Genomic DNA, 24830 nt, shown 5'->3' on the forward strand with positions numbered 1-24830 from the left:
AGCCCCGAGAGGCCCTGTTCCCGACCGGAAATCAATTGTTACATGGGTCACTACGTTCAGGCAAACTGGGAGTACTACACGACGAAGAACTGAAGTACCTCAGCCCATCAGATCACCTGAGAACATTGAGGCAGTGAGAGCTTCAGTCTTGCAATCCCCACGGCGTTCTGCGCGCAAACATGCCTCTGCCCTTGGACTTTCTGATCGTTCAGTGAGGCGAATACTTCACAATGACCTTCATTACCATCCTTACAAGATGGCGATTGTGCAGGAACTCTCCATACGTGATTTCACTTCACGAAGGAACGGCATGAGGCACTTCTCGAAAACGTTTCTGAAGACGCTATTGTTTACTTTAGTGATGAAGCACATTTCATTTGACTGGATCGCAACAAACAAAACATGCGCTACTGGGCTGACACCAATCCCCATGAATTGCATGAAAGGCCTTTGCATTCACCTAAAGTCACAGTGTGGTGGGCAATTTCCTCCACTGGAATTGTTGGTCCTTGGTTTTGAAGAAAATGAGGTCACAGTGACAGTGAATTCAGACCGTATGTAAACATGTTGGAGGATTTTTTTCCATGAATTGAAGAATTGGACCTAGGGGATATTTGGTTTCAACAGGATGGAGCAACGGCTCACACTTCAAGGGCATCGTGGCTGTTTTGAGGGAACATTTTCCGGAGCGCCTCATTTCAATAAGGGCGATTTGGAGTGACCAGCCTGTTCCCCGATTTGTCCCCTTGTGATTTTTATTTGTGGGGATATTTGAAATCCCGTGTTTATGTCAACCGCCGAGAAGCCTACCAGACTTGAAGGCCAACATCCGAGAAGAAATTGCCAATATACCCGCTGATACGCTGTTGAGGGTCATGGTAAACACCCGAAATCGGTATATGCAGTGTATGGACAATGGGGGACGTCACCTACCTGATATGATTTTCAAAACTGTGTGAAACAAAACTTTAAATATGTACTATAATTATGAAACAAAATTAAAACCTTTCTGATTTATACATCTTGTTTTATTGCCTTTTGGAAAAAGGAAGTTATGTTGCCGCACCCTGTAGTTCAGTCACAAGATTCAAAAGCTTCATTCGTGATTTATGGTGGTTGCAAGTCCAGCTAGTTAGGAACCTGTGAATACTTCTGGTAACAGGTTAGACCTTATAATCACAGATGTTCCAGCCACTGTTAAGTCCAAAGCCTGTGAGTATATAGGCACTTCCAATCATTGTGCCACTGAGATGGCTGTATCTGTCAATCAATATATTCCTAATACCACCACTGGAAAAACTGTCTGGCTGAAATCTAGAGCCAATTAGGATTGCATTATTAAAGATTGTCAGGAACTTAATATTTCATATGTTATATCTGATTCAGATCCCAAGAGAATTGAATGAAATGCTGATGGCTATTTTAGTAAAGTATATCTATAAGAAGGTCATCAAGATCAGGACAAATGACCAGCCATGATTTGATGACCCATGTAAATCAGCTAACCATGACAAACAGATCAAATTCAACACATGGAGACGATATCATTCACATGAAACCAAATAATTTTTGTTGGGTCTAGTTGTGTTGCTAATAGGACTGACCATATAGCTGAGAGAAATTGCAATACAGGCAGTGCCCACTCATCGGTGGCATCGGTTAACATTACGTTTTATGGCACTTGGCTAAAGTCATTGTTTAACGGATTTTCAGCATAATTAAGCAATTTTCTGCGCCAATAGGTGGTTTATCTGCTTCGGTAGGTGGTTTATTGGCACGGGTAGGCGGTTTATCAGCGTCAGTAAGCCATTTTCAGTGCCGGTAGGCGATTTATCGGCGTCAATAGGTGGTTTATTGGCATCGGTAGGTGGTTTATCGGCGTCGGTAAGCGATTTTCAGCACCGATAAGCAGGTGATTGGCACCTACGGCGTTGTAAACGCCATCTATTACCATAATTATTGTGATGATCTAGTTATCGGCGCTTGGCTGGGAACTGAATCCCCCCTGTTAACCAGGGAATGCCTGCAATTCCTTCAGGAGGAGAACTGAAGAAATTACTTACCCTGATATGTTGTGGACCACATCTATGGTGCCACTTTCATGAGTCCCGAGAGGAATGGGACATCTTGAGAGAGCTACTCTGATCTCATATTTTCCTCGATGCTAATACTAGAGAAAACGGGGATATTTTAGTGGGTAACGCAAGCATATCACCTATTTCAAACTAAATGGGATTAGAAATTTTTTGTAAGTTTTGTGACAATTTGTCATTCACTGTGCTCATGATTTTTATTTAGGCATAAAACAGATCAAAACTGTCAATAACACAATTTTGATAATTCATTGAAATTCGAAGATTGGCGAGCCCCTTAAAAAACAAAGCGAAGAAACCATTAGGATCTCAACCCCAGCTATCAAGATTATCAAGAACTTTCTTAACATCCCTGACACAAAATGCAAATTTTGTATTAGGTTCAGGATAACAAGTATAATGGAGAGATATCCTTAGCTGAATGCATACAGTAGCAAAGTCTCTTTTCTCTCTCAATGGGATTTTCTATTTCCAGCAGTGGTATAGCTATCTCTCTCCATTTCATCCATGCGGTAGCTACTCTCTTTCTGATTCCCCTCTCAAATCCTGGACAGTCGAGTGCACCCACAAGGGTTTCCTTTTTCCACTTTCCTCTTGTAATATATTTCAAGCACTGAAAATCTTACTCTACATATATTTTGTAATACTGAGCATCTCTTGTGATACCATTTATTATATTTGGTACATAGTGCAGTATTCAGCCCCACACCTTTCCCACAACCACCTTTTGGTCAATTTCACAATAGAGTATTTTCTTCTGCTTTCCTTCCCATTTCCCACAACAACCATTTGGTTGCTTTCATGACTATTTTTCCTCCGACCTTCCTTTCAAGACACCAAAAGTTTTGCTTAGCTTACACTAATTTTCAATAATCTTTTCTTCACCCCACTCTTCCTTCCACATTTTAAATATTTCCACCATTTCTTCCTCAAATTATGCTGTCAACACTAGATTATATGCATAAGATGAGATGAAATGGATTCGGTGCTGATAACCGAGAGAAATTAACATTTATCTCAAATTCTTCTCATACACTTGTCACTGTCTTTACTCTAGAACTAGTGCTATTTTACAGTAATATCGGTAGCTTAAAGAAGCTTCCTAGGGCCTTCTGCTTTGTAATGCATATCCAAAAATTAGTCTTGGTACACTTGTCAAAAGCCTTTTTAAGATCAAGAAATAAGTGACAGATCTTCCTTTCAGGCAGTACTTTTACTGCTGTTACCTCATTATAATGAACAGCATGAGACCACTGTTAATTACTGATTTTAAACAATTCTTATCAGTCTTTCCTCCACTATATCTTCAAATAATTCTCATAGCATGCTCAAGCAGTCTTATTCCAGAATAGTTTTCTAACTGCAATGCATTCTATTTTCTTTTGCATACCATTAGTATAGAGCTCTTTTTTTCCCATTCTTCTGGTCCTACATCTCCCTTCACCAGGTTTTCAAATATTCTAGTATGCTGATAAATGACAGGCTCTACTGTTGTTTTTATCAAACTGTTTGTTATTTTGGATGGTGTTCGGGCTTTTCCAGTTTTCAGTTTCACGAGACCCTTTCAACCCCTTCAGCTGTTAGTTTCTATATTATTCCTATTATGCAAACATCCTCCAGTACATGATAATTTTCTTTCTTCTGAAGATTTTCAAACTATAGCCTCCAATGTTTTAATCTCTTCATTTTCCACTTAAATTTACCATTTTCATCTTTTATATACCTTGCCCCAAATAAATTTGTCCATCTTTCCTCGGCCATTTTGCTATAATGAATATTTTCTTTTCCCTTCAGCAGTACAGCATTGAAATATGACAATTTTATAATTTTATATATACTTACCAAGTAATCACTTAGCTAACGATTATGATTGCACAGCATTCTAATTCAAAATTCGCTGTAACATGTCAGTTGCAAAGTGGGGGCTGATAGGCCCAGCCTACAGCAACAGGAGCATGGAAGCGACTCACAACCAACGGCGTCATTCTATTTTATTTCCGCAAAGTCTATGAAAAAAGGGGAGGGAGGGTGGGTTACGATTTAGTAATTACTTGGTAAGTATATATAAAACTTTATTTTATTGTAAAAATGTCATTTTTATGTAAGTAACTTACCAAGTAGTTACTTAGCTAAATCCCACACTGATAGGGGGGTGGGATGAATGGAAAATTCTACTTCAAAACCTCAAAAGTGGTAAACACTTGAACTAGAAAGGATGGTTAGCAATGAAACAATGCTTGTCGCTTCTTTACATGGTAAGAGAGCCACTGCAGGTGAATACTACCTCTGGTTGGTGCTCATCTTAACCTGTAGTGGCGCGGTGGTTGAGCTGTGAGTCGCCTCTACATCAGTGGAAGTCTTGCAACAGAGGCTATGCCTGAACACTGACAAGACATATGCAGAAAAAAACTTGCCCTTGCCCTGGGTGCAGTACCACAAACAAACAACCAGATAACACTGTCACCCATCCTGACACAACGAACCACTACCCATCCAAAGGAATGGTGGGCACTCCAGGTACAAAAGTAATCCCAGGCTCCCCAAAAACTCGACACCCTGCATCAAGGCAAAGAGACAGAAGAGAGACACAATCTCGCCTATGCTTCTTCCCCAATACCATGCCAGCCACTGATAAAGGTCCAAGGGTACTGCAGTTTTCAAACACTGTTTCTACTTCTTTCAAATGATGAGATGCGAAGATAGATTTGCACCTCCAAAAGGTCGACTGAAGAATGGAAGAGAGATAAATTGTGCTTGAAGGCAAGAGAGGTAGCCACTGCTCTTACTTCACGAGCTTTAACTCTGATCAAAGGAAAAGAGTCTTCCTGAATCCAGGAATGCACTTTGGAGACCAAGTCTCTAACAAAAGAATGATAGGGCATTCTTTGAAAGCGGACGAGAAGGATTCTTGACACAACACCAGAGATTGCTAATAGGTGCTCTGATCTTCTCGATCCTATGCAGATAGTACCTAAGGCTCTGACTAGGCAAAGAACCCTCTCCTCTTCATCCGGGCCCAGGATTTCCATAAAATTCCTAATATGGAAGGAGCAAGGCCAAGGCTTAGAAGGATCCTCATTCTTAGCTAAGAAGCCTAAGGTGAAAGAGCACACTGCATTCCTTGAGACGCTACCCTATTGTCAATCGTTGGTGGGCCGGAGTTCACCCCCGGCCGGCTGATGAAGAGTTAGTTTATTTCACTTGGTTTGATCACAATAAGTTTGGCCATAGCCAGGGCTACCAGAAAGAGGGTCTTCTGCGTAAGGTTCTTGAGGGAAGTGGAATTGAGTGGCTCGAAAGGAGGACCCATAAGCCACTTAAGAACTACATCCAAGTTCCAAGATACTAGATCAGATTTCTTCTGCTTAGAAGTGTTGAATGACTTAATGAGATCATTAAGATCCTGGTTAAATGAAAGATCCATAACTCTGTCTTTAAAAACCAAGATAAGCATCGCCTGGTATCCTTTAACGGTGGACAAGGACAGACTCCTAGAGGTTCTCAGGTATCAAGATGTCTCAGAAGACGAGATGTGATGTCTGAGGCACCATCAAAACACTGTCCACTTCAGTGATTCTCAAACTGGGTGCCGTGGCATCCTGGGGTGCCACAGACAGTGCCTAGGGGTGCCACAAGACTGTCATGAATTTTGTCTTGGTTAGATCATCTCAATGAAGATTTGTAAAGGAAAAAAAAGGTTTGCAGAAGTCTTCATATAATTTTCATCACCGGATCTACTCCATGTTTATCTAATTCTTCCGATATGCTCTTTGTTTGTATATTTCTGCATGTACGGTGTGCTGATTTTGGTTTGAGTATGGATGATAATTGTATTCATTAAATAGGAAGTTAATCCACTTGATATGGTATATGGTGAAGAAGGGGTGCCACAGTAATGATTACATTAGTTAGGGTGCCATCACTGAAAAAAGATTGAGAACCACTGGTCCACTTTGACTGGTAGATGCTGCAAGTAGATTGTCGTCTGCACTTTGCAATAGCTTCTGCAGATGCTCTTGAAAAACCTTTCGCTCTGATGAATTTCCTGACAGCTTGAAGCTTGTCAGAGCGAGAGTAGACAACCCTTGGTGGTATCTCTTGAAGTGAGGTTGTTTGAGTATCCATGGTCTTTGGGGAAGCAGCCTCAGAAAGTCTATCATATGTAGAAGGTCCGGGAACCATTCCTTCCGGGGCCAGAACGGAACTACGAGTGTCACTAAGATGTTGCGGTGTGACAAAAACTTGTTCAGGACTTCCCTCACTAAGCTGAAGGGTTGGAAGGCATAAAGGTCCAGGCCTGACCAGTCTATGAGCATGGTGTCCGTCACCCATGCCAAGGGGTCCAGGGCTGGAGAGCAGAAGAGAGGAAGGCAACTGTTTCTTGAGGTGACAAACAGGTCTAAGGATGGTTTGTCCCACAATCTCCAAAGGTCGACATAGATCTTGTGGACCAAGGTCCACTCGGTAGGAAGGACCTGCTTCCGACGGCTCAACTCATCTGCCACGACATTTAATGTCGCCTGAATGAAGCAAGTGACCAGCATCACTTGATTCTAATGCACCCAAAGTAGAAGGTCATTTGCAGTCTGGCAGAGGGAAAAGAAACGAGTACCCCCTTGTTTCCTGATATACAACAGTGTGGTGGTGTTGTCTGCATGAGCAACCACTTGTCTTGTTGCAAGCTGAGGTTGAGAAATGCTCAAGACCTAGACGAATGGCCTTCAGCTCCTTTATGTTGATATGAAGAATGCTTTCCTTCGGGGACCACATCCTGGAAACCTCCTGGCCCCCCACTAAAAGGGCTCCCCAGCCTAGATCTGAGGCATCTGAGTAGAAGTCTAGGTCAGGGTTCAGAGAGGGATGAGATCTTCCATGTGAAAGTCTTCCTTCAGACAGCCACCACTGGAGATCCGATTTTATCTCCAGAGTGTTGGGAAAGATGACAGAGTCTGGTTGAGTCTTCCTGTCCCAGTTGGCTTTGAGGAAGAATTGGAAAACTCTCGTGTGCAATCTGCCCAACCTGACGAGGGTCTCGATAGACAACAGAGTACCCAGAAGGCTCATCCACTGACGGGCTGAACACGATGAAAGGAAAAGGAAATTGTGAATCGTCTGGAGACAGTTTGTGATTCTCTTGTGGGACAGAAAAAACTGAAAAGTCCGAGAGTTGAGAATCATCCCCAAATAAAGAATCTCCTGTGTAGGGGCTAACTGGGACTTCTAGAGTTTAAAAAAATTCCTAGATCTTGTGAAAGTTGGAGAGTTGTCTGAAGGTCCTTCGTGCACTTCTTCAAAGGAGATCGAAGAAGCCAGTCGTCCAGGTAAAGGCTGATGATGTTGCTGACTAGGCAGAGCCATTTAGCGAGAGGGGAGAGGACTTGGGAGAATATTTAAGGAGCCATGGAGAGGCCAAAGCAGAGGGACCGAAACTGGAAGACTTTCCCCTAGAAGACGAACACGAGATACTTCCTGAACATCAGATGGATGGGGATATGGAAGTATGCATCTTGCATATCCAGCATGATCATCCAATGGACCGGGTGAATGGAAGCCATGGCTGACTGATTCGTCTCCATCTTGAACTTCGTCTTCCTTACAAAGAGACTGAGGGCGCTTATGTCTAGGACTGGTCTCCAACCCCCTAACAATTTTGGGGACTACAAAAAGATGACTGTAGAAGCCCTGAGAGTGATGTCCTCAACTACTTCTATGGCTCTCTTCAGTCTGTCAAAGCCTGGGATCTTGCAACAGGATCGACTAAGGGGGCAGCAACCTGTGGGCAAACCCTGCCAGCCTCCCTTGGACCTCCGGTATGTCTTCTCCAAGGTTCAGGGGAGTGGGACAGTGACCTTCGTCTAGGAGAACTGATGGGAAAGGAAACCACCTCCTCCACTACCACTTCACTTAACACTTTATCACTAAACACTATCACTGAAAACTTTGCCCATCAGGACTCTACAGGACACCCCTATCTCCAACACTGAATTAACCACTAGACTTATTTTCTTGTCAAACTTAGATTCAATTCTAGACTCAAGACTGGCACGCGCATTGGGGTCAGAAGCACGGAAGCTTATCACGGGAGTATGTGGAGGGATAGAGGGAGGGCTGAGGATAGGGGAAAGAGTGTGCGTGTGACCGGGAGTACAGGGAAGAGGGAAGCTAGTGTCTCTCTTAGGCTTAGGAGAAGAATCCCTACTAACATAGGCCCTACACCTTCTACTTACACTCCCCAAATGTATTCTCCCTTGAACACACCTGCCTCTACACTTGGTGCACCTGGTATGTGCATCATAAAGAAGCTTAACTAATCTAAACATACAGTCTTCGCTGCAATAGCGATGACTGGAAGAGCTAGAATCAGACATAGCTAACTAAAAGAAAGTCTATATCTACTGACAAAACCAAAAAACCAACAGCTTGGCTAAACGAAAGTGAAATACTTCACTGACTTCAGCATGCAAGCAACAAGCAGTGAATCAGGCAGGGCTGCAGTGACCAATGTGATGATAGCAGCGGGGCATAAAAGAGAATGATGCCATTGGTTGCAAGTTGCTTCCATGCTCCTGTTGCAGTGAGCAGGGCCTATCACCATCCCCCGCTTTGCAACTGACACATTACCATGAATTTTGAATTTAGGATGCTATGCGAGCATAATCATAACCAAGTAATCACTTGGTAAGTTACTTATATAAAATCTGATAACAATCCTCCTAACTCCACTTCTTGGCCCTTGCCATCTACTTTTTAGGCCTCCTCTGCTTTACCTAATAGATGTCTCTATTATTTTCCCAGCATGTCCTCTGCCAGAGCTTGAAGGCTTTTTCTTCTTTTCATCTGCCCTTCATATAATTCCACCAACTGTTTTTTTCTCTTTAGTCCTTTCCTATTAATCATGCTTACTTCTGCCTTTTATGTCTTCTGTCAGCAGTGTCCACAAACTTAACTTTGAAGCTGTATTTGATTACACTTCAATAATCTTTATTGCAGATTTCACAAAATGACATGCTTACAATTAGTATTCTTTATTATAGATTGTGTAAAATGTTTTATCTTAAAGAATTTACTTTATGAAGGATAAAAGAAATTAAAAACACCAAGTTAAAGTAGGAAACTCCCAACAATGAACTTGGCTGGCTATGGATAACCTAAATTTTTCAAAACAACCATTTTTGCTACACAACCTAGTCAGTGGAAATTAACCGCACTAAGTAGTAGTTAAATGTATAAAGATGCACATGAATAAGCACTATTTATTAAAGAAATAGAAATACCTTAGAAATATCATGGTGTAAAGTCTAATACATAACAGTACATTTGAGAAAAAACCATGAGTATATCCTAATACCTCATACAGTCCTATGATAAAATATGAAGCGAAAAATATGAAAAATAAGAAGTGAAAACAAATGAAAAACCTAACCTTAATATTTCTCCATGCAGGATCTGTATTGAGTCTATCATGAACGTAGTAATGAAGACACTTGGACAAGCGATCCATAAACGGTGTGCCAGGAGTAATACAATTTGAGTCAAAATGAGATTCCTTTGGTTTCTCGGGGGGTACCTTATAACCTGAAAAAAAGACAATTTAAATTTTCCAGAGCACTTCCAAAATATAAATTCTCATAAAATGTATTATTTGGACATTTACCTACTGTTAAAGATAGCCTTATATCTCCTCGCCTATCAGAGTGAAGATATAAGCTATCTTTAACAGTAGGTAGCGATTCATCCTAAAGAATTACAAATATTTGCAAGAATAAACTCGATGTCAATTACAACAACAATAAAAGAAATACTGGAATTTCCCGTCAATATATTCTACTTACTTTCTGGATCAAATTATTCACATTTTGGAACCCTAAGTAAGTAACTCAGCCTAAATGAGACTTCAGGCGACTGTTAAAGCCCAGAGATTTGAGCTCTAAGGCTTCCATTCTGCTTTTTTCCATCATTTCCACCTTTGCCAACAAGGCCAAAGACATCTGACTCCAGAGCACAGAACTAAACGTGTTTGGGGTATACAAGAAGGGAAGATGTATGTAATTGAACTGAAGACTGAACCCATCCCAACGGACAGATAAAACCCAAGATTCTGCTCCTTGCTCATATCCCATGGCCCAATGACAAGAAAGGCAACCCCCTACTAGTGGCAGCAACCCCTTTTCTTCTCTTCTTGGTACCTGCTGGGGAAGGACGACAGAGAGGTGCTGGGAAGAAACCCCCTCCCCCACCCTTTGTAGAGGAAGAAGGCTGGACTACCTCTCAGGGTTTCTGAAAACCAAGCTTCTTTGTAGACCCTGATGTAGAAAGGTTTGCTACACATTTAGGGAAGAGTAACGAGTTCAACACTAATTATTCCTTAACGAGAGGCTACTCTCATGAGATACCTGCTTTGATTAAAGAGGCAGCCATGTCTATCCTTCAAAGGACCAAGTTTACCCACAGACTGGTGCTCTAAAGTGCCAGGATGATAAGGGCCTTACCTCCTGGCACTATCAACTTCCTAATAAACGCCTTGTCACTCCAGGATGAGATGCCTGATTTGTTAAATTCCACCAACATATTTAACCAATGGTCAAACCACAAGACAGTCTGGAGAGATGTCATGAAGACTGTAGCCTCTGCAGCAGATAATGTCAAACCCTTCTGACAACACCTCTTTAGTGGGAGGTTACTCATCAGCCAATAGACTGAAAAGCTGAGCGCCAAAATAGCCCCACATCCTCCTGCATGCACTACTTCCTCTGACATGTGAGTGGCAGGGGGAGGAGTTTGTTTGATCTGCTAGAAACAAGGGAACTCCCAGCTCGCCTAAATTTTGAAACTTCGTGTTAGCACTACTCTTTTGTTTATGCAGGTGACTAGTGACTAGACCCACCCACTTTCGGGGTAAGAGAGAGGAGCAACTCAGCCAAGAGCTCAATTTGTTGATGCCCAAAAAGTCCATGTGAGGGGAGGAGGGTGGGCTCCATCCGTAATTACTGGCACCCAATGATATCTGTGTCCCACACACAAGTTCTGTACTTGCGAACAATTGTCTTTACTTTAAACAGTACCAATCAAACCGTTCTAATGTTGTTGAGTCTGCTATACAATCTGTCAGTGCAGCCTTCTCCGATGAGGAAATCAACGCTGCATGTACAAAATACAATATGGGTACATATATACGCACACAAGTAGCACCAACAAACAGTAGGGAGAGGTTTGTGCGAAGACCCAGGAATTCTGAAATTGTGCTAGCCGAAATTAGCCCAAGATTAGCGATGGAAACGGAATAACGATTGCTGGATTAGTGATGGTCAACCTGTACTAATAAATGAAATGGAAGAGTAACATTGTACAATTTAATGTTTTACCTACTAGTCTTGACTAACATTGTAAAGTTTGGCCTTCACACATTGTGAAGTTTAGCGTTCGTAAAACTATTTCTTTTAATGTAAGTACATACAGCATTGGGACCTATCAATGCAGATGATCAGAAAGAATTACAAGATCAACTGAAGTTTTACTATTCTTGGGAAAATCTCAAACTGTTTTACTAACCCTTTTCTTGAAGCTCCTGCCTTAATCGAGCAACTTCTAACGTCTTTTCAAATGCTTCTTTTGAGGCTCTGAACCTTCTTGACCTCTGCTGATTCATTTTAGCTCTTGGTGCAACCCCATCAATGGCCATGTATAATAGTTTTCGTGGACGTACAATTGAGAACAATCTATCAATACACTGAAACAGAAATGGACATTATGAAATATAGAATAGCGTAGTACAAACACCACATGAACTTTACAAACCATTCTGGAACCTCAAACTTCTTAAGAAAATGCTTGTTGTAAACTAAGGGTGACCAATCAGAATAGTTAGAATACAAATAACTTGTTAGACTTACAACTTCTGTTAAGTGATGTAAAATGGCAAATGTCTTTCTTCACATTCTTTTCTTCTCTTGGTTTCAAGTCTGGTCAACAACTTACATGGCTTATCATTATCTCTATTCACTAGTACAATATTTCAAAAGTGGACTCCTTTATACTTACTTCAAAGATAGCAACCATCATCTCATCCTCATTCCTAGGTGCAGGTTTATCTTCAGGATGTGTACAAGGATGAATGATACCATTCATGTCCAAATATAAATTATCAAACTCTACCCCATTTGGATTGGGCTTTGTGGCATCGACAGGTACCCTAGTGCCATCTTCCGTTTTGAATTGCTGCAAGATCAAAAATTAACAACTTCAAAATTTAATTGTATAAACATTTCATTACAAAAAAAATTCTGAAAAACAGGAAACACTGCATATAAGCAGTTCAAGCAACACCCAAAAACAACAAATTTAAAAAAAAATTGTTTTTATCCTAACATACAAACCTGAAGGTCTTTACATATGTGATAGTGCATGCGAACGCGAGCTGGAACGGCCGTTTAAATTTTAACAAGGTGTTAACTACTGATGATAGGATTGGAGTCCTGCCCACCAAGTTGTTCTGTGCCCATAAAAGAAAGTCTTTGGCTGCTTCGCACAGCAAAAGAGACTGGGTTCCTCCTTGGTTTCTGATATAGGCCAGTGCAGTCATGATGTCTGAATGAACCGCAACAGTCCTTCCGAAGGTCTCTGTCGCAAAGAACCGAAGAGCCAGGTGTTTTGTCTTCAATTCTTTTACATTTACAGTATATGAAGATCTCTTTCTGTCGGAGACCATAAACCTGACATTTCTAAGCCGTTGAGAAGGGCTCCCCAACCCAAGTCAGATGTGTCGTTGTACAACACTAGGTTGGGGTTCACAGGAGACAATGACATCCCTGTCATGAAGCTGTCCTCTGCCAGCCACCACCGAAGGTCCTCCTTGATTTCGGGGGCAATTTCGAAGATGAATGAATCCAGAAATACTTTCCTCCACCAGTTGGCTCTGAGGTAGAACTGTAGCGGTCTGATATGTAACCTGCACAAAGGAACAAACTTCTCTATTGACAACAGTATTCCTACAAGGATCAGCCAAGTATTGGCCGAGCAGGACGGAGGAGAATTTAATTTTTGGACTTTCAAGATGCAACTGAGAACTCTTTGTTGGGACGAAAAAGCCCGAAAATTCAGAGAATCTATTGCTATCCCCAAACATAGAATCGACTACGTGGGGACCAAATGCCATTTCTTGAAGTTTATCAGCAATCCTAAGTCTTGCGCAAGTTGAAGAGTCTTCTGAAGGTCCTCTGTGCATTGGGCTTCTGAGGGGGAGCAAAGGTACAAGGACAACGTTGATTCCAATGAGGTGTAACCACTTTGCTAATGGGGGCAAGAACCCGGGTGAGAACTTGAGGGGCTGTGGAGAGGCCGAAGCACAGGGCCCAAAACTGGAAGACCCTGTCTTGGAACATGAATCTAAGATAATTTCTGGAATCCTGGAGGACTGAAACGTAGAAGTAAGCGTCCTGCACATCTATCGTCGCCATCCAATCTCCCTGATGGATGGCTGACAGGACCGAGTGATTTGTTTCAATCTTGAACTTCGTAGTTTGAATAAAGAAATTCAGAGCGCTGATGTCCAGGACAGGTCTCCATCCCCCGATGATTTGGGGATCACGAAGAGGCGATTGTAAAATCCCTCCGTGCTCGTGTCCTCGACTTCCTCCAATGCCTGCTTCTTGAGCAGAGCCAAAACTTCCCAAGACAGGGCCAAAAACCTCTCTGAGCCTACAGAGTAGGCTGTCAATTTGATGGGAGAGGCATGCAACAGATACTTCCATTGTATCAGACGAGAAGGAGGCGAACAAAAGTCTGCTTTCCCCACGTCCCTCTTCTCTGGCAACCATACGTCAATATGAGCAAGTGCTTCCTGGAAGAGGAGGAATGAACCATAGGCGGCAACCTAGTCGCTCCTGTCGGTTGTCGCATCATAAACGCTGAACCTGGAGAAGATGGGGCAGCTGGAGAGAAGGAGTTCGGATAGTACACCAGGAAGAACCGCAAAAGTGTTGAATAGTTCGACGTGGGAGCGTCATCCTCCACAGGTTCCTCCTCTGAGGAAATCGGGGACATCGGAGGATCCGAGGGAACCTGAGTCGCTGCAGCTGGCTTCTGTAACAGGTTCAAGATATTATCCAAGTGGCCCTGAATAGGAACTAAGGAAGGATCCTGAACCACAAGAGGATTGGCACTAGATACACCAAGAACAGAGAGTCCCACCTGTGGCGCCAGACGAATACTGGCAGGCAGACAAACATCAACACTGGCGCCCACTACCACTGGATGCTTGGTCTTTGTACATCCGCTCACAAACTGACTGGACACAACAGGATCACCAAAATTACCACCTCTAACAGACAGATCGGATGTCTGCAACTCGGACACTGTGCACCCAAAGGAACTACGCTGGGCTGCTGGGCGCTCGGACACTTGATGTCCATTTACATATATGGTAGCCTAGCCCACACTATAAAGTATACTCTATACATACACGGTACAGCAATTGTTAATATCAGCTAATTCTGGAGGTTCATGCAGATTGACTTATGATAATTCAATACAAAGAGAAATTGAATAACAAACAAGAATTAACTTAGCCTACACTATGGTATATCGCAAAAATATACAGTAGCCTAGCCTACATTATATTGTAGGCAGTCCCCAGTTAATGGTGGGCTTGGTTAGACGATCTGGTTTTGCACTGCTTGTCTAGCGCCAAAAATCGCCAATTTCACTTATTGGTGCCGATAATTGGGTATTGGCGTCAATATATACCTAACAGAGGCGCTGATAACCGAAAATCCAGCGATAAGCCCCAAAAACTAGCGATTTTCGGTTATCATCACACCCCCAGAACAGAACCCCTACTGATAACTGGGGACTGCCTGTACTCTATACTCACATAATATCGTATTACACAAACATCAACATAACGAATATGCATCTTTTCCATGGATCTTTTAAAACGTTACGCTTTAATTCACTGTATCCAATAATATTGTATATATTCTTACATTACTTTTGTATTATAAATTGTGATCATAGCAATCAATGTTTTGCTTTGGAAATCAATAATGAGGTAAGTATATTTTGCTGTATTTAACTCAGTTCAGAGTGCTCTTCTTGCTTCTATTTAGTGTAAATGAATCTCTATATACTTTATTTACATGGGGAAAGGTTATTTTTCGTTATACGAAGTGTTTTTAGGTCGAAATATAACTTAAATACGTCTCGTGAAATTAATTGTTATTTTTTAATTAATAGATGATGTTGGCAATTTGGGGGCATGTTTGTTTTGTGAGGGAAAAAAAAAAAAAAATTCCGTTTGCTATTTTCACTTGCTTTCATCATAATACAAGCTTTATGTATTTATCTTTTATCCGCGTGAAAACAGCAGTAATGTGTTCTTCATGCCCTGTAGTTTTGATTAAAATACTTTCTCTAATTTTAATTATGGTCGAGTTTCATACATGTTGCTGATGCACGATAATTTATAGTCATTAGCAGCTTGAACACTGTTTTCTCAGCTTCAGCTACGACTTGAAGCTTAAATTTAGCAGTATATTTCCTTGCTGATCTTTTATCCATACCGAATAAGGGTATAATGTAAAAATATATCAGTCCTATTCTACTTAACATCATTTGTACTACAACTACAGTAATTGTTTACTACCATACGAAGGTTGAAATACAAGCAAAACGCCTGTTGTTATCTGATTCGGTTATAAGCAGAATAACAGTTTCTCGATTTACGCAAGAGTATAACGTTACTAACAATGCTTTTATCATTCTCTTTTACTTTTTTAACTAGAGGATGGGATAAAGAGATGGAGGAAAAGAAGGTGGTCTATTGTAATTTGGTCTCTCTCGCTCCTGATTGTACGCTGCTGCCTGCACCCATGGGATTTTTTAAAATATTTTCTAAATATTGTCGTATCGGTATTGTTTACCCCATCGAATTATCGTAACTACAGCACTTCCTGGGTACCTAAGTATTTTTATTATTTTATCACAAAAAGTGCATTTAGTCACGAAAATTACATGAAAATACAGTAATTAGTGAATATTTCTCGGTGAAAAATACAGCAAATAATGCGTATACAGTATATGTTCCATAAAGAAATGCACGAATAGGCGAGTCCGCGAATACGGGGCTTTGCTGTACCTACGGCGAAGCTGGACACGGCCGTTAAACTCTTGAACAAGGTGGTTAGGCTAAGCTAAGTATACCTTAGTTTTACCAGACCACTGAGCTGATTAACAGCTCTCCTAGGGCTGGCCCGAAGGATTAGACTTATTTTATGTGTCTAAGAACCAATTGGTTACTTAGCAACGGGACCTACAGCTTATTGTGGAATCCGAACCACATTATAGCGAGAAATGAATTTCTATCATCAGAAACAAATTCCTCTAACTCTTCATCAGCCAGCCGGGGGATCGAACTCCGGCCCAGCGAGTCGCCAGTCCGCAGCTCTAATGACTTACCCAACGAAGAGCTAGGTGGTTAGGCAGTAGCTACAGTCAGTTAGGAGGGAATACACACCTGCCAGGATGTAAACATTCCAATTTGCCTTTTGGCCCAGGTTCAGATTCAGGGGTTGCATGAGGCAGGCATAAAAATGTAATGCAAAGGACCTCAGGTTTGTATAGTTAGGAAAAATGCAATTTACTTTTAAAAACTGATTTGTTCCGACATGATATACAAACCATCGGTCCTTTACATTAGAAAGGCTCACTGGATAGAGGGAGGAATCTGAGTGAGTTTCTTGAACTGACTGGAGTTCTGCACACTGGGGCTACTCCTCCTGGTTGAAAGTGCAAGGATGAGTACTGTGCCTCTGACATATTGATCGAGTGTAGGAACTGCAAGATCAAATGTCAGATCCTGGACCTTTTCGCATGAGTGACGAAACGTACCTCATCTCATAAGAAATGGGCTGGGAAGAATATAAGAGTCGGAGGCAGTAAAGAATTTATTATTATTAAAAAAGTTTAACCAGACCACCGAGCCGACTATCAGCTCTCATAGGGTTGGCCCGAAGGATTTGGATGAAATGACAGGTTCAGGTTAGAAGCCTAGCACTGGGACCAAATAAGTCACTCGGTAGTGATGAATGACTGAAAATGAAACTACAGTAAACCCCCCGTATTCGAGGTCTCACCTATTCGCAGATTTCTCTGTGGAATGTATATACACATTATTTGCACAAAATTCATCAATTCGCGGTATTTTTCACTGAAAAATATTCATTAATTACTGTATTTTCATATCTTTCATGACTAAATGCACTTTTTGTGATAAAACTATTAAAATACTCAGGTACAGTATAAGCATTTTTAGAGGGTTTTTGTGTTTGAACTATCACAATAGGCAGTTCTAAGTGTTTTTACCGGGTTTTAAGTATTGGCTATTTTCTTTGCCAGCAGCTACTAAATATGCTTTCTCAAGAACTACATACTTGTAAATTCCAACCATTGCTGTTCCAAAGCTCAAAATTACCCATGTCCTAAGTCTAAGACAGTTTGACATGGAACACAGAGAGAGAAGGAAAGCGATAACAATAAAATATAAGAAGCTTACAATGAGCTACAGAAAATAATGGTGGATAAAGGGCCATACATGACCCATGCAGAGAATTTATTTACTTGCCCATCAGAGGAAAATCTGACACTACATTTCTTAATGATGATGATGTTCATATAAAAGACTAAATGTATTTATGTGCAAAATGCAACCTAACAACTTCTCATAAATGCATTTGTTTTGAGAGTACAATAAAGGAGTGGGATTGTACAACACTAATTGAACAGTATATTTGTCTCTAAGTATTAACATTTTATCTCCTGTATGCCACAGGGCTCAGCTATCCCAATTCAATAGTCTATGTTTTCTGCCTCTTTGCCTTTTTCCTACTGCCCTTCATGATTTGTGACCAACTTATGTATGTTTTTCTAATAATTAAAAACCTTATTTATGTCTAAAATTATTATTACCCAGAAGCAATAAATTTAAAACCCGAAATGAACATAGCAAATATCAAAACAAACATTAAAAACAGGAATGCAGCCCTTCAACTGTAACATCCAAGTACAGTTTAAAAGTGTTCCATTGTCTGGCCTTTAGAGAAACACTGTCCAAGGTACACTAGAATGGTGGGGAAGGATCTGTACAGTCAAGAGAGCTGCTTTCAGCCTTAAATTCTTCCTTCCTACAGGAACAAATACCAGAAGGTAGAAATGGATGAATAATTTGCTCCAAAAGCTTATTAGAAACAAATCTTGGGCAAACCCTAACAAGTCTAGAAAATGGATTGTGCATCTCCAAATAGATGGGAAAGAGCTAAATTTTGAGTGCTTGAGAACCTCCCAGGCTCCTGATATATGAAGTGAGAAAGTGGCATTTTAGGCAAGATAAACGTGACAGTTGAGTGAAAACCAGCAGAAGTTCTTAATTATTGGTGGTAGGCAATGAATGTTACTTGAGGAAGGACCAGAGAGGGCACCTGAGCAATTTTGCATGGTGGTATCTGTTGAATTAAGAATTGCTGCATTGTCAAAATGAAAAAAAAAAAAAAAAAAAAGCCTGGTTTGAAAAAGAAAGAAAAAATTTGACTACAACTGTATAGAGCAAGAAAAGTCAAACTGATTATGTGCAAGAAATCTGACATGACTGTTGGCAGCACATTAAAGGTGGTGTATTGAACTTGAAAATAAAACACAGTAAAAAATAAACAATAGCAGGTAGTTTATCAAAATTTTCTGGTTTTTTCTGCAAACAAAGACAACTGGATACACCTGAATTCATTTTCCTTACAGAGAAAGATTGTGGGAATAGATTGCTGATATAAAAACAACAATTATTATAAATTTGGAGATAAAGAGAGTAATAAAAGGTGTCATTGTATCTGGAAAGAAATTCCATAAAAACTCTGAAACCTGGTGGTAATGATGAAGTGAAAGTATTGGTGAAGCCAAAAAGATGAAAAAGATCTGGGGAAAAGGTTTCCACAACAATCGGGATCGAGGTCCAAGATATATGAAACAAGTAAAGACCGCAGTTGGATACGAAAAGGCAAGAGCTTAGTTACCTACAAAGAACTGGAGACAGCAGAGTCAAACGAAAAAGTCAGACTTGCAGTGTTGAGGGTTGATAACATCTAAATCTTAACTCATTTAACGCTTTTAGATTATTCCCTGGTGCTGGAATTATTTTGCAATCAAGGATAAAGATTTCAGAAGAGGTGGAAAGAATCATGATAAAGCCAGTTTTATGGAGAAATATCCTTCTTCAGTGTCAAATTCTTTGAAGATGGATTCAGAACCTGTAAAATTTTTTGTTATATTACAATTTTGAATTAAACTATGTACTAAAGAAGATCAAAATTGTAGATTTTCAGGACTTTATGGAATTTTCAAGAGGTAAGAAGAGCCAAATGTGCAGAATATGAACAAAGACATATTTTATTAGCAAAGAAAAATGGACTACAGTATGTAAAGAGACTAAAGAAGAACGGAAAAATTTATTGAGCCCCATTATAAAAACAAGGGTACATCCATCCTCCTACCTCCTCCAGAGGAATAACAGCTAATCGTCTCACATCAAGAAAATTAATTAAGAATATTGGATCAAAGAATTGAGAAGAAGCATCTGTCTTTCAGAATCAGTTTGGTTGTACATTTCGAAGAGGAATCACAGCATTGCTCCACCTGTTTCTTTTGTCACTTGATGGAAAAACAGCAGAGAAGGGCTTTTCATAGATCTGGAAATTTTGAAATCATAGAGTTCCAGGCCAAGAGGTATAATTTTTAACCTGCCCCTATTAAGGGAACACCAACTAGGGGTTGTAGCTGGCAGTCCAAGGTGTATGAAGATAAAATTGCAGGTTAGAAGCCAGTTTGTCTTATAACGTAATCCTTTCCTGTCCGAGAAGGTTTACAACTGACCATTTGCATTAAGTCCATACCTTTTGCAAATCATCAGTTGGATTTTCTATCCCAAGGAATAAGCATCAATCACCTGTTTTCATGTTGAAATCGTTGGTGCTTTATCAATGATTACTCAATGGTAAGTGGAGCCAGCAGAGGATTAACAGATCAGTAGGAAGAAGACTGAATAGCTGGAAGTTTAAAACCACCTCAAACACTTTGCTGATTTGATTATGGTAATCACTATCGTTGGTTGCCTTGAAAATTAGGTATTTTGCATTCGCACAAAACCTGATGATGGAAAGTGAAAATAACCCAAGAGATTTTCTGAGTGAACCTCCTGAAAGATGTCAGGTGCCTTGTGCTCCTGACAGAATCAACATAAATGTTTTATTTAGGTAAGAGGTATAAGATTTATTAGACTGATTTGTGCCTGGTTTGTATTGAAACATGGCTGGTAAAGCATTGTTGAGAAGAATCTGTTAATTTTATCTTGTCAGGTTGTGTGTGGATTTACAAATGGACAGTTTCAGAAATGAAAGAATATGAAGAACCACTAAAGTCAGAGAAATATCAAAGCCTGCCCAGAAAAGAAGACTGTGTGGTATGGCCATTAATGAGAAGGATGAGACATATGTCTAGGAGCTCTCTTTGCAGGTGCACACCGGAGAGCAAGAGGAAACCCCAGTGTAGGTGGATAAGATGTTGCTTTTCCTGTCTTGGGATGTCCAGCACTTCATAACAGTATAGTTCTGATTTAGCCAAGTCTTGTCCAGGTAGAAAGTGATTTTCAGAACTTGTGTCCCACAGAATGTGTAAAAACTTTGTCCTGGGCTGACACACTATGTCTCAAAGAAGGATTTTCTGCCATTCACCCAAAGGAAAATCTGATTTCATGCAGATTTTTCTAACCTAGTAGCCCATAACCCATTAAATCGGGGGTTTTGTGGGCTTGTTCCAAAACTGGAGAAAGACTAGACTGCCTTGTTGTTGTTCTGGAATGGTTACAACTTCTGACACAACACAGAAGCCTGTTAAAACCATCCATGTTGGTCACTGGTCGAGGACGAACTTATCTTCTAGCACCTCTTGAACATAAAGTTTGTCCGGGGTTCAAATAAAAAAATCACATCAATGGAAAGAGAATGAACGGTCCTTTAGGACTGTATAAATAAAAAATTCGATCAAAACTTTCGCTACATCGATCAAAAGGGCATTGAAAATGACTTTTAAAACCCTGTGAATGTTATCCATGATTTACTGGCTGGAGCGGGAAAAACGCTTATATATGCTTTTCTAATAAATAAATTGATTGTATTTGTAAAATTATTAGAAACGCTGCACAATATCAAAACAGATGAAAGATAAAAGTAGTAAACAAGGTTTGTTTGGCATATTTGTTGTAAAAATATTAATGACAATTTACTGGAATCAAGATTCAGTAAAATCTTTACTTAAGATATGGATGGATGGATTTTGCAATTTAAGGCATAAAATTACATTTAGGACCTGACATACTTTGGCAGTAAAAAACAAAAGTAAAAAAAGCAACCCCTGAATGATATTTACAAGCAAATTACAAAAAGATTTGATTTTAGAGATATATGCATATACTTATATATATATGATAGTCATATAGCATTACTGATATTGGCCTAGCTATATATATATATATAAAGTAGACACAATACACAGAATTTATAGCATATTTACAGTATGAAGGAAAAGTGTTTGTGGTGAATCATTATTACCATAACAGTAGCGGGAGCACACACAACTGTCAACTGAAACAATCCGAATTTTACCTATTGGTAACCTGTTTTATTTTGTCTTCACACTGAGGAACATCCGTCCCTTACAGGGTTAAAAGAAAATAAAACTGGCTAAGGGCGACCATTATAAAAGGAACTAATATAATGTACCCTAATCTATCCGTAGAAATATAAGGCAAATGGGGGCTCTGGCCCTCAAACCCCCAGTGAAGGACACTCCAAATTCTACCAAAAGCTAATTCCTATAACAGATCCTGCATGGGACATATGTTTTATTACATGGCCAGCTGAAAATAACTTTGGCTTAATTACAGTCAACCAACAAAAAAATAACAGTATTCCAGGTTCCTGAAACTGCCAAAATACTTAGAAAAGCCCATTTCCAACATTTATATTCCAGTACAATGTCCTGATTAATGCTGTACACATGTCAAATTATTTGTCGGTTGCCTGCAATTAACCTACTAATTAACAATTAAAAGGTTGTAGCTTGGCCATCCTGTTAATGCCATTTACATCCAAAGTCCTTTGGGGAGCTGAAGGAAAAAGTAAGTACCATGTCACTGGTTGAAAATCTTGGGGAGAGCTCCTAGGCATTAACACTGCCCGCTTATGCCTAGGTTAGAATAGGTTTGGGTTTCCTTGGTTACCAAGTTCCTTTATAAATAGGTTTTTAATGAAAATAAAGTTTTTGTAATTCATATCGTATCTCCAACTGATTTGTCAATGGGCAGTTCTGGTGTGTGTGACAGTCCATATCTATCTACAGCATATATCTGATATAAACCCCATATATCCTAAAGGTCTATGACCATATGGATAGAGATGGAGGTTATATAATAGCTGACCAACAATAAACAACACCACCACCTTCACCAGCAACATATAATATACAGGAAAATATATATATAAGGTATATATCCGCGCAGCGCTATATATAGAAATACCACATCTCGATACTATATGCAATCAAAATATATATAGAAAAGTCGGTATATAAGGCAATACCCCATTCAAAGCTGTTCCGTGGTTCCATTTGGAAAAGCACAAGCTTCGAAAAGTCAACATTACAACAGACTCTGAAACCCCAACTCCTACTAATGCCCAGAACAACCTGTGTATGTGATAAAGATATTTAAACAATCCCATGCAGAAGACCAGATTTATCTTACTAATACACTACTTTCGACATCCACCGCAATACGGCTAAAACCAAAAATATCCTTGGATTAGACCACAGAACCTCCCACCTTTAAGACATTGTGGTGGACTGCTGTTCTCCGGATTCTTAAACCGCGCTTCCACAGTCGAAATGAACGGGATATTTTCTGGACAGCCACCTAAAGAATGCCGGTACACCCATATTGCGTACTCTTCAGGAAAACTAAGAGAGTTTGTTTCGCATCAATCCATTTAGACATGAAAATCCTTTTTATTATAATACCAGCAGTGATGAACAGGATAATCGCTAAAATTTATGGTTGCATAAACTGACTAACCTTACTTGCTATTGGAAGATTGTAGGGGTAAGAAACTGTGAGATTTTAATTATTAAAACATTTTATGCAGTGTTAATCAACTTTACTATCTTTTTTATTTTCTTATACACTGCATCACAATACGGATTTATGTCGGGGATAGTACTCTAGCATTTTGTGATATGGTGACGGACGAGAAAATCGTATGCTATCAGTTCAAACGACCGCGTTTAACCTAGTTGAAATTTTCCTCGGCATTTCAGTAAAATAGATGAACCATTCGTTTCACTGGCTAACATTCACAGTATATAATAGTGATCAACAGTGCAGCGTAATCATAAGCACTCAACTTTTAAACATTATCTTGAATTATATGCTGAGAGAGAAAGCCAAAGGCGCAGGAACTCAAAAGCCATCGTCTAACCCAGAGCATAAAAAAATAACAAGGGGAAAAATTTGGAGAGAATGTAATTAGGGAACAATATATGGTACATAACTCGGGGAATATCATCAAAGTAAATGCAATTGGCATAAAATATAATTTCACTTATTACTGCAACAATACATAATTGTGGATTTTAATGTTAACGCCATTGGGTAGGCCTATATACAGTACATTGTTTCCTCAAGCGTCAGGTTAAAATGTTCAGCTTTCACTGCAAAACAATTTGATGTTAAAGAAAACTCGCCACGGTTTAATGACAAGCCAGGAGAAAAAGATGGTTGGACGAAAATTAGCAAAATGTTTTAAACATTGAGAAATGCAGTGACTAACTAAACATGTGAGGGCGACAAATCGCGCCTCTCTTTCCTTTTGTTTCTCCTTTCAGATGTACTGTACATTAATCACGTCATGTATTTTACCTGTCTTTATTTCAGATTCTTTGTGTACCTCATGTTATGCATCATTGTGCGGCCTTTCTGCCGATATGTCTACCTTTTATGTCATGTAACAAATGTTGTACGTATTTTTATGCTTGCCAAAAAACAAATAGTGTATGGACGCAGCAGGGGGCCTCGGGTAGCCCGCCACCTTTCCATCCGCTTTTTGTCTTATAAACACCAGTCCTGTCGAGAATAATAAAGGTGTTACGGGTTGCTCTAGGAGCAAGAGCCCATGCTGGCACAAGGCCTGCTAAATCTGAAACTACATAATAAACGATCAGTCTTTCACTTCTGACTTTCTTGAAGCCTCACAAATAATAATAATAATAATAATAATAATAATAATAATAATAATAATAATAATAATAATAATGATACTGTAACAGAAAATATTACGAGCAGCAAGAGACGACAAAGCTTTGTCAATTTGTTAATAGTTTTGTAAAGTCTCTGCTGAGCAAGTTTTCTATGGTGACGTCCCATTTTCTTTGCCTCTACAATTCGTCACACCTGGCGTGACGGGTCACGCAAGTCCAATCATTTCAACTATGTATATAATTGTTTACCTGTCTCCGATTTGTAGCCTATATCATGTATTCTTCTTTCGCAGGCATCAAGATTGTGTTCAACTTCAATTCTGTCCATTTGTATAATTCAAAGTGTATTCATTCACTGTATTTATTGTTAATTGTTATCGACCTCAAGTCACA

The 24830-nt window shown here is 39.9% G+C and overlaps 1 protein-coding gene across 2 annotated transcripts in view; it reads right to left on the reverse strand.

Annotated features, from left to right (window-relative positions):
* The window catches only part of Rat1 (5'-3' exoribonuclease 2 Rat1), a 178871-nt gene extending 155701 nt beyond the window's left edge, over positions 1 to 23170 (reverse strand). For both annotated transcript variants that reach the window (XM_067082928.1, XM_067082917.1), the window contains exons 1-4: positions 23052 to 23170; positions 12132 to 12308; positions 11643 to 11820; positions 9517 to 9668 (exon numbers count right to left, since the gene is read on the reverse strand). In XM_067082928.1, coding sequence (XP_066939029.1) covers positions 9517 to 9668; positions 11643 to 11820; positions 12132 to 12308; positions 23052 to 23120 — 576 coding nt within the window. In that variant the 5' untranslated portion in view covers positions 23121 to 23170. The remainder of the gene's footprint in view (positions 1 to 9516; positions 9669 to 11642; positions 11821 to 12131; positions 12309 to 23051) is intronic.
* Between the last annotated feature and the right edge of the window lie 1660 nt (positions 23171 to 24830).

The sequence above is a fragment of the Macrobrachium rosenbergii genome, chromosome 3, assembly GCF_040412425.1.
Source record: "Macrobrachium rosenbergii isolate ZJJX-2024 chromosome 3, ASM4041242v1, whole genome shotgun sequence".
NCBI classification, from domain to species: domain Eukaryota; kingdom Metazoa; phylum Arthropoda; class Malacostraca; order Decapoda; family Palaemonidae; genus Macrobrachium; species Macrobrachium rosenbergii.